Genomic DNA, 11,332 nt, shown 5'->3' with positions numbered 1-11,332 from the left:
GGACCCCCGCACCGGCACTCGGCCAACGCACGCCGCTGGCTGGAGCAGTACTACGTGGGAGAGCTGCGAGGCGACCCGCAGGTGGGCAGAGCTGGCCACACGCAGCCCCGTCCCCCACTCCTCCTCCCGGGCGATCCCTGATCACCTGCTCTCAGGCGGAGGCCAGGCGACAGCCTCCGCCCTCCCCTCGCTGCGCTTCCTTCTCTTGGCTCCAGGGAGCAGCCCCTTGACTCCCCTCTGTTCTCCAGTTTCTCCACCTCCTGCGACTCCCTTCCTTCTGCAGGCCCTGCGTCCTCTGACCACTTTGATACCCGTTTCTGGCCCCAGCCTCCCACAGTCCCAGTTTTTTTCTTCCTCTTCCCTTATCAACCTCTCCCTCTTTGCAACTAGTTAAGTTTCTGTTTGAATAGTGGGTCCCGGGCTCACCTGTCCTCCCTTCCCATCCCTCCTTGTCCTGCGTCCTCCCCGGAAGCCTTGCTCAGCTAGCTTGGGTTTCCTGGGCCAGCCTGGGTGAGGGGAGAGGCTGGGCAGTGTCACAGAGTGCACTGTGTCCTCCAATCCTCCAGACTTCCCTTTATGCCTTGTCCTACCCGATGTCGTGGGTGTCGAAGAGTGAAATGTAAGGCGTTTGCCACTTTTGCACAGGAAAGGGGAGCAGCACTTTGAACCCAGACTATGCCAAGCCACGTGCCGTTTATTATCAGGGCAGGCTCACTGTGGCATATAAATCTTCAACAGATCCTGGGGTGGGTTTTGTCACCCCAGTTTAGGGTGTGCAAGCTGAGGTTCGGAGAGGCTCTGTAAATGTCTCTGGTCAAACAGCTAGTCGGTGGAAAAGCCAAATGCATGTGATGGCTCCGTCAGCACCGTGTCCTTCCCAAGGGTCCCGGGCAGGGGACAAAGGTCTCCCCCACGGGGCTGCAGGTGGGCTCTGTCCCCCAAGCAGGACTTGGGACAGTGGGGTCACAGTGGGGGGGGTCACAAGCCAACAGGTGTTTCCTCAGCTCGCTCTTGCTGCCAAGTGCTTTTAGATCTTCGGGTGAAGTTACCACGGTGGTCCCTGCCAGGCCATCTCGCCTGATTCAGCATCATTTCTTCAGTGACTTACTTGGTTCCTGCTGGGCCAAGAGGCTAATGAGGAACCAGAGGAAACATCCATCCGAATCCCATGGCAATTATTTAATTACTCAATGCCATCAGTGTGGATCTGGAGGGGATCGGCTGGGGAGAGCTCTTCTGAGAAAACAACATTTCTGCCCAGTGCCAAGTGATGGCTAAGGTGTGGAGTGGTCCAGACAGGGACTGGCATGTGCAAAGCATCCGAAGGGGAAGAGCTTGGCACTGCTAAGAGGCAGAAATTAAACCAAAGTGACCTTGCTGGTGGGCAAGGAGAGGGCTGCGGAAGGCACCAGGGGTCAGCTGTGGCCGGGTAACAAAGGGCCTCGTGGCCGTGGTCGGGTTTGGGTTTGATGCGGTGATGGGAAGCCGAGGATCGGAGGAGGGGTGTGGTATGGTCCAATTTGTGTCTTTGCGCGGATGTGCTGGCCACAGTGCCAGGTGGGCCGGAGGGAGCCCACGCGGATGGGAGGACAGCAGGTAAAGGCCAGTGCAGAGCTGGACATGTGGCTGTGACCAAGGCAAGGGAGGGACTCGGAGAGTGCATGATGGATCTGGCAGTCTGCGGTGGAAGCCCAGCTTCACCTCGGGAGTTGACATTCGGTGTCAGGTCCTGCTGAAGCGGTAGGAAGGTCAAAGATAAGAGAACTGGGTGCAGAGAATAAGAAGCTGGGCTCAGAATGCTGCACACTGCCGGCCTTGTGTTGGCTCTGGGGCCTGACCTGCCCGGTACCTGGGTCCTGTTGACGTGAGCCTTGGGGTGTGGTCTGTCCTCTGTATGGTGCTGAATGTCACTCCTGGCCAACTGCCCTATAGATGGCCCCACCTCCCAGCTCTACCACCACCCAGAACCAGGGTTTGTTTTCCTATGCTTTCCTTGCCTACCACTCAGGGAAGACTCAAGAGGAGACTGAGTCCACATTTGCTCCCTACCCCTGTGTGCCCCTGTCACTTAACAGATCCCAATGTGGTCAGTTGTAGGCATCCTTATTTCTGGGCTCCAAACTGAAGATGTGTAGAAAACTACAAACTAGCCAGGTGTGGGTGGTACACACCTGTAATCTCAGTGCCCCGGAGTCTGAGGCAGGAGGATCTCTGTGAGTTCACTGCCAGCCTGGACTATGTAGTCAGTCCAAGGTCAGCCTGAACTACAAATCAAGATTCACAAAACCAAAACAAGCCAAAAAAAAAAAAAAAAAGTAGAAGGAAGGCTGAAAACTAACAGTGTACCTGCAGACTTGTAACCCAAACTTGACCGGTTGCCGCAGTTGTCCCACACACCAGTTGTCTGGCAGCTTCTGTCAACAGAGTTCTCTGGGAACCAGGACAAGGTTCTCTTTAAATTAGGGGAGAGGGCAGTCAAGGAAATCTGGGTTGGGTATCCCTTCAGGGAGAGGCGGGGTGGAGACAGCACACGTATGAGTGCTTCTCCAGCCAGGCCCCGCAGCAGCCGTCACTCTGCCTGCGCCCCCTCCCTCCCCTCACACTGGACCAGGTGGGGTGACAGCCCCACTCCTGGCATGGAGTGGGGTATCCTGGGCCCACTGGGTGGCTTGGGGCTGGTTCTGAGTGGCACCCCCAAGGACCCCTCTTCCCCTAGCTCAGGCCCAGAATAGGAGCATCCTGGTCTCTCTCGGGGGAAAAGGTCTGCTCTGTTTGCTTCCCCTGTCCCCCAGTCCCCAACTGTGCCGCACCCCCTCTGTGTACTCACACACACACACACACACACACACACAACACTCTCGCCCAAAGGCCCACACACAGAACAAGTCAAACTTGTTTGTGTGAGCACACTGTGGAGGACGTGAGTGCTGCTGTGACTGTGGCCTGGAGCTAAGCTGTCCACCAAGCGAGTGAAGGTGTCGCAGCCAAGCCCTCTTATCATCTCCCTGGGCCTGAAGGGACAGCGGATCTAGCTTCTCACCCCAAGCAGTAAGGGCAGTGTTCTTCCAACGGTGGACGTGAATGCAGCCAGCATTTTTCAAAAATAATGAGAGGGCCAGGGATTTAGTTCAAGTGGTTCCACCACCTGCTCCATAAGCGCAAAGTCCCAAGTTGAATCCCTGGTGCCAAATAATGAGAAAAACAAGGAGAGTAAGTTGGGTCTAAGCCTTCTTCCAAGGCCCTAAGTACTGTGTTTCCCAGACTCTGGTCACGTATGAATCACCACTGCACCTCTCTGATTGGCAGTTCACGTGAACTATTTTATTTATTTAGGTACCAGGGATTGAACCCGGGTCCCGGCGCTTGCAAGGCAGGTGGCAGAGCCACTGGGCTAAATCCCTGGCCTGAACTACTATATTTAATATTTATCTTTAGATTGACTCACTTTTCATTTTACCCCTTATTCATCCTAAATGATAAGTCCAGGGAAATCACAGGTTTTAAATATTCAACTATTAAAATAATGTTTAACCTTGCGTATTCATTAGGGCACCACCAGCAGGGTAACCATCCTGCTTTGGAAAATGCAGAGCAGGGCTTTGAATCCTGGTGTTCAGTGGATTGTTTTCTGGGTTAAAGAAAGGAATGCACATGTGGGAAAATGTGTGAATGTGCATTTTTCTGGTGAGAGAGCAATGGCTTTCACTGCAGTGCATTCGGGGTCCTTTTTCAACCCCAAACTGCCACCAAGGGGACCACAACCATTTGAGAGTGTCCTGTTGTGTACAGACCGGGAGGGATCTTACCCGACAGCCCTGTTTGAGACCTCTGGGTGAGGCAGGCCTCCACGCCAGCACATCGAGGTTACCCACTGTCCACAGGTCTCCAGGTGCCATGTCCTAATCCCACAGCTCAGATAAATGCTGGTGCTTGGGGAGCCTGCTAAGTCCCCACTGTAAGACCTAAGGCCTTACTACCACTCCAAGAAGCTCAACAGCTACTGAGGGCTTTCAAAATGTAAGACCAAGGGCCTTACTTACCTCCAAAGAGCTCGATTCTACCACTCCAAAGAGCTTGACTTTACCGCTCCAAGGAGCTCGATTGCCACAAGATTCACCCAGGAAGGAACATACCAGACACATTGGAAAGGGAACAGACCTTTACTAGTCTGGCCAGACGGCACTCCTGGAGCCAAGCAGCTCAGGGAGGCACCAGCTCAGGGGCTGAGGTCCTTTTTATAAGGGGATAGGCAAGGTGGGGGTCTACTCAAGATGCTTACAGAATGTCCCAAGGTTTTCAAAACATTCCTTCTGGGCAGACAAAGAGTGAAACAGTCTTTATCTATTTACCCAGAACTACTAAATGTTCACCTGTTAATTCACATTAATCACAGTGGAGACTAGGATTTAGATTACAAAGTTCTGCAGTCTTACGTTCCTAAGCAAAGGTAGGGGTGCAACTACAAAGGGGAGTGGTACACAAGGCCTCTGGGGCCATTACTCATACAACATGGACTCACTTTAGTTCAGTTAGGTCTTACACCCACTGATTTTAGGTAGAATCAAATCCTTGATTCATCATTTTACTTAAATTTTTAGCTAAGGGGTCATAGCAATTTGTAAAGGCATCTCTTAGACAAGTTGGGTATTAGGATCCCCAGAGCACATAAAAGTCACATATTTTTATCATCTGTAGGCTCACAAATTCTTAATTTAGAAGCATAATAGCTCATAACAGTTTGACACAATATGAATCCACATCTAGATTGTAGTTCTCATTCTTCAGCTGTGTGTAGACTCACCAGCTTCCAGTGTGGTGAGAGCAGGGCTTTGAGTGTGTTGTCTCCTGGAATCGGAATCCGTGTAATTGTTTTACTCTAGAGTGGTGGTAGTTGAGCTTCAGCTACCTTGACAGCTGTGGGAGTAACCATAAGTGACTCATATGGCCCTTTCTATATAGGTCAGAAAGGGGTCCTTTTCTAAATTTTAACATCACAGGAAGGTCTTTATTTCAATTTACCCTTGCATATTTTGAAATATTTGCCCAATTCTAACCGCTGTGATTTCATACTGGATAAGTCCAGTTGAGATTTATAAAGTCTCAAGGTACAGAGTGGCCTTCCAAACAAGACCTCATATGGGGAGAACCCAGTATGACTTGGGTATCTCTTATTTTAAAGAAGGCCAAAGGGAGCTAATCAACTCATAACCCGGTGTTAATCTGACAATATTCACCTCACAATTTATCATTTTTTAAAACAAAAACTGTGAGGTTAATAAGCAGTATAACAGTTTAGCTACATCTTGTACAACCTGTTACAAGTGCTGGCCCATTGTCACTGCCTATGGAGAAAGGCAGACCAAACCTTGGAATTTTTTTTTTAATCTTGCATATCTCTGAAGCCCTCTTTGTTTTTATAGGGAAGGCCTCAGGCCATCCAGAAAAGTACAAACCCATACTAACACATATTTATAACCTTTACAGGGGATGGGTACAATCATCTAAAGTTTCTGTTTAGCGGCCCTTTTGGCTTATCTGTCTATCTTAGCAGTGTCATTTGCTATTTTATCTTTTCTTTCTTGAGTTATTATAGCTATTTTGTCAGATTTCCACATTGCCTCAAATAACTATATTATATCCTGTTTATTTTTAATAAGTTTGCCCTCTGCTATAAGAAGACCACACTTTTATAGACTGTGCCATAGATATATCAAGTGGCAACCAGGAATCTGTATAAACATTTACCCTCTCTTCTTATGCCCATCAGAGAGCCTGTACGAGTGCCCATAGCTCTGCTCATTGAGCTGACTATCCAGTGGGGAAGGGTCCTGCTTGGACCACTTCATCTTGAGTCATCCCTGCATAGCCAGGGTAGCATACCCCATTTTCCATGAAGCTGCTTCCATTCTTGAACAGGATGAAATCAGCCTCAGGCAGCGGGTCTTTCTGCAGATCTGGATGACTGGAGAACAGTTTGTCAGTGACCCCGAGGTAGTCGTGATCAGGGGGCCAGGTAGAGGGCAAAAAGTAGCAGGGTTTAAGGTTTTAACTGGAGCAAAATATAGGCGGGGATTCTCACAGATGAGGGCCTGATATTATGTGACTATTATTTGAGAGCCATCAATGTTATTCAATAGTTCTAAAAGGCATGGGGAAACTGAATAATCCAATTTATTTATTTATTTTTCTTTTACTTTATCTGGTCAGTTTCATCAATTAGCATTACTACAGAGCTGCCAGGGCTTTATAAACAAGGGAACTATCTCTTCACAGCTGGATCTAAACTCTAAGATAAATGTATCACTGGCTAATTCTATGGGCCTATTCCTTCAATGAGCACTCCTAAAGCAGTATGATTTCTTTTAGTCAGGTACAAACTAAAAGGCTGGATCACATTTAGGATCCCTGATACAGTGGGCAGCAGAAAGAGTTAGTTTTAGCTGCTTAAATGTTGACTGTTGCTCTTTACCCTATAATAATCACTGTCTTTCTGGGCCCTTTAAAGATTTATACATATAGAGAATCTAGATCCTGTAAAAAACCTTTTATCTCAAAAATTCTCTCATCTGCTTTAAGTCCTTTTATCTCTGAACAGCGTAAACTTTATATCTTGCCTCCTGATACAGCATTAATAGTTTAATATTGTTTTGTATTTAGTATACCCAAAAATTAACAATTATCATTTTATGTATGAAACTTTATGCCCTTTAATTAGGTATCAAAAGCATTTTGTAATAGAACCTCTTAATAACTATTTTTTCACAGAAATCTTATTTTGAAAATGAGCACATAAACATATCACAATAACATATTTAGAATCTAACCCTTTGATGATAACCAGTTAAACATTTTATAACAACATATTTAGCCCTGTTTATTGGGGCATATCTTCTCAGAAGGCCAGTAGTGAATAAAGACCAGAATAAATTTTTCTGAGCAGCTGTCCTTTTTACTATTAACAGGAGCCTATCTAGACCTGAGTTTATATTTAATTATCTTGACAAAAATTTAACTTATAAAACCAGGTTATAGAAATTAATAAATTATTAGTATCCTTGTTGTCATTTCAATGAAAATATAATTGGATAAACACTTTCCAAACAATTGGACAGACACAAACTTGTAAGACAATTTGTGAAACTATAATATACTCAAATGTATTTGGCCAACTGAATTATAAAATCTCTTAGTTATGACTAGTCAAAGCTTTTGCAGGTCAATTAACAGAAATCTCTTGTAGAATTAGAATGAAAGCTCTTCATTACTGTAAAAGTAAACCTTGTGTAACAAACTTGAAACCAACAAGCAAACATACATAAATCATTTTTACATACCTTCTCTACATACTTAGGCCTTCTGGTCTTGTAATCTTTATCTCTTTCTAACAAGACAAACACACAAAATCCTTTCATATCAAAAGTATACCTCTTTTACCTATAGCTTTCTTAATATCTTTTTTGTCTCATTTATTATTAACCTTCTATAACAAACTTCAGCTGGTAAAATCTTAAAGTGTTCTTTTCTTTTCTGTTCTCAGATTGTTACATCTTAAAATTTGACTGGCTACCTATAGAACAGTATTAACCTTAAGTTTTTATCAAGAAAGTATAAAAGAGCAAGTTAACCCTATAATTGTAATTCAAGAATTTGTAATGCACAAGAAGTGTTTTAAGTACACCAATTAATTCAAATTGAAACAAAGATACATTTATCAAATAGTTTAAAAATTTTAACTTGATTTTTCTTGCAAAACTCTTTGGATGTCTGGTAAAACACAATTGTAGTTTTTTTTTTCTACCTGAATTTAATCCATTAGAGATTTTCTCATTTAGTTCTTTTTAACCTGAGCACAAGCCCTGGTTTTTTTTGTTTTTGTTTTTGTTTTGTTTTTTTTGTTTTTGTTTTTGTTTTAGGTTGCATGATTTCTTTATCTGCACCCTCCAGTGCAGTAAAGCTAAACAATTTTGTTTTTGCCTGCCACCTCCTCCATATCTTTTAGTAACTCAGGGAGGGGAGGCAGCCCAACCTCTTTCAAAGGGGAAGCATTGGGATTTGCCTGCAATGATTGTCGCATTTTCTGAGAGGCAAGTTTACCTTGGGAAAACAGCAGATTTAGCAAGCAGATGTTCTAAGACCAACACTAAATAGTTCTTATTGGCAGCTGATTACTGCTGAGTAGAAGCTTGAGCAGCTCCTAGAGCACACAAGGCTCCAAGTTGTCAGTCTCAGGTAAGTGAAACAAAGGCAGATAACTTTCCTTTTGTCTAGAGTTTTTTCCCTCTGGGGGCAAAGTCTGGCTTAGCTGAGCCCATGATAACTCACAAAAGTTTTTTTAAGCATCTTTGGTTGCAGTTTTATCTTATAGTCCCCCACAAAATCTTTATCAAAATTTTGAATTATGCACTTAAGAACAGTTGGTTTAGTATTAGCATCCCCCATGACCATTAGATGTTCCTTTATTCAGTGATGCAAGACAAAGGGTGGGGTGCCGTTCCAGAAAAGGGCCTCATTTATTTGCCGGGAGGGCTTTTTAAACGCAAGTGCCTCCTCCCTTTGTTCTGGTGCACAGACGAGGCTACCGTGGCTTTCGTAGCTCATTCCACTCACTCTCCTACCTAAGTCTCTTTCACACACACAAGTCACACAAGAAGTTAACATATTCCCTCCCTGGGTCCCCTTCCATAGACAAACTAGGGAGCAACCCAGGGGATCTCACCTGTCATTCAGACAGATGATTTCACTCATTCTCTTTCTTTCTGTTCTGCTACTGGCAAGCTGGCCTCTGCATCCTAGAAAGGGAACCCAGAAAATCCTGGGGGCACACCACTTCCCTTCCAAGGAGGCGGACAGTTGCTCCCTCTGGCAGGACTCCGTCTAGGCCTAATATGGGCTATGTCAGTTAGCCCCTGTCCTTCCTGGCCAACACAGCCGGAGGCTCTTCACAAGCCTGGACCTAAATATTTATATAAGGAAACTGGTTGGGATGGCTGGGGTACCTGGTAACTTTTCCCCATACAGCCCGACAGAGGCCTGGCTCAAAGGAGCCCTTGGTTAGCCATTCCAATTGACACTGGGAGCGAAGCTTTCCATGAGAAAATTTAACCCTGTAATCATCCTCCTGTTCAGGGGAAAAAAACAATTTAAAATTAGTGAGAAAGCAATCCAGTGGGGTGTTCTTGGAGCTGGATCCTCCCATCTCTGTCCTGAGAAAATACAAAAGCTAACACACAACAGGCAGGACACTGACGTACAAACAAGAACAAACAGGTGCCACAAAAAAATCAAAGCTTTACTCTACCTGGAGTCCTCCTCAGGGCCAGGGTCAGGGGAGGCTTCCTGGCTCATCAGCCACCTCACTCCTGACAAAAAACGGTTGCAACCAGCCCAAAGCTTACCTCCAGAGGTTTTCCAAGGTCTGTGCCTGAGAGTCTCCTGCTGGATCCCACTACAGAGTCTCAGCTGGACCGGGGGTTCCCACCCAGGGATCTCACTGGGGCCTCCAAAATGTAAAACCTAAGGCCTTACTACCACTCCAAGGAGCTCAACAGCTACTGAGGGCTTTCAAAATGTAAGACCAAGGGCCTTACTTACCTCCAAAGAGCTCGATTCTACCACTCCAAAGAGCTTGACTTTACCGCTCCAAGGAGCTCGATTGCCACAAGATTCACCCAGGAAGGAACATACCAGACACATTGGAAAGGGAACAGACCTTTACTAGTCTGGCCAGACGGCACTCCTGGAGCCAAGCAGCTCAGGGAGGCACCAGCTCAAGGGCTGAGGTCCTTTTTATAAGGGGATAGGCAAGGTGGGGGTCTACTCAAGATGCTTACAGAATGTCCCAAGGTTTTCAAAACATTCCTTCTGGGCAGACAAAGAGTGAAACAATCTTTATCTATTTACCCAGCACTACTAAATGTTCACCTGTTAATTAACATTAATCACAGTGGAGACTAGGATTTAGATTACAAAGTTCTGCAGTCTTACGTTCCTAAGCAAAGGTAGGGGTGCAACTACAAAGGGGAGTGGTACACAAGGCCTCTGGGGCCATTACTCATACAACATGGACTCACTTTACTTCAGTTAGGTCTTACACCCACTGCCGCAGCACAGAGCTAAGTGGGCTAGCTGAGGGGGTGAGGTCCACCAGGGCTTTGAGTGGGTTTTGGGTTTCCCAGCCATGCCTGCCTGGCATGGGCAGCAGCTGGAGACAGCCAAGTGCTGTCCTCCTGTGGTGAGATGAACCCAGAGCCACCCACAGAGCATCCAGGGTCACTGTGGTCCTGTGTGTACCCTGGAGTACACGCAGGACCCAGAGGTGCTCCCTAGTGCCACCCCATCCGATGAATGGTTTTGAGGCCCAGCATTGGAGAGGGGATAGGAGTTAGGAATTAGGGTTCTCTGGCTGAAATAAAAAGAAAAAAGTAATCATCTTTGGAAGCACCCTCAGGAAAGAACCCAGACTGATGCCTGGGTATCAACCCTTTCCTTGTCTTCTGTTCATCACTACTCTGTGTGTGGCCTTCATTTACTCCGATCCGTGCCAAGTGCCCTGTCCTCTCTGGAACCCTCCCTCCTTGCTGCTTTTTCTTCCCCTTGCTTCTGGACACCCTACCCTTTGGGTTTCTGCCTGAAATCATCTCGTGATGCCATAACAAGATCCCACAGACTCGGTGGCTTAAAGGGAAACAGATGTCTTCTCTTGCGGTCCTGCAGGTCAGGAGGCAGAAATGAGTAGACCGGGCAGGGTTCCTTCTAGAGGCTCATGAACTTGTTTTCTTGCTCTTTCCACCTTCCAGAAATTGCCTGTGTACTTCCATTGTGCAACTCCCACCTCGACCCTCCTGCCTCTGCCTTCTGCCTAGGCGCGTGCTGGTGGTTTCACGGGCCACATCCTCCTCACTCACAGTAACCTCCTCCTCCCTGGAGCTTTCTTTTCCAAACAGCTGCCCAGTCCCAAGCAGTGAAGTAACCTCTGCAGCCATTTGGGGTATGGGGAAAGGGACCCTGGGAGAAGGGTCCTCCTGATCAACAGTGCCTCCCAGAGGTGGCCATGTCCTAACGCCATCCCTTTGGGCTGCCTGGGGCTGTCTCCCACCTGCATAGACAGGCAGGGAAGCATGGTGCTGGGCTGGGTGGCCTCCTACACTGGGAGATCGTCAGTGTTTTCCTAACTTGCTTTGTTTTGCTTTGCTTTTGAGACAGGGTCTCACTCTGTAGTCCAGGCTGACCTCAGACTCATGGCCATCCTCATGCCTTGACCGAGTATTAGGGTTACAGGTGTGGCTACCACACCTGTCTTGTTTATCTCTCTCTTTTTTTTTTTTTTTTTTTT

The 11,332-nt window shown here is 46.7% G+C and overlaps 1 protein-coding gene across 1 annotated transcript in view; it reads left to right on the top strand.

The window, feature by feature from the left end:
* Positions 1-11,332, top strand: part of Fa2h (fatty acid 2-hydroxylase) — a 55,316-nt gene that overhangs the window by 580 nt on the left and 43,404 nt on the right. The window contains exon 2 of the mRNA XM_010644510.2: positions 3-81. Within this exon, the coding sequence (XP_010642812.1) occupies positions 3-81 (79 nt within the window). The remainder of the gene's footprint in view (positions 1-2; positions 82-11,332) is intronic.

The sequence above is a fragment of the Fukomys damarensis genome, unplaced genomic scaffold (assembly GCF_012274545.1).
Source record: "Fukomys damarensis isolate Sample0158 unplaced genomic scaffold, DMR_v1.0_HiC HiC_scaffold_32, whole genome shotgun sequence".
In the NCBI taxonomy this organism is placed as follows: domain Eukaryota; kingdom Metazoa; phylum Chordata; class Mammalia; order Rodentia; family Bathyergidae; genus Fukomys; species Fukomys damarensis.
This window is presented reverse-complemented; position numbering and strand designations above follow the sequence as displayed.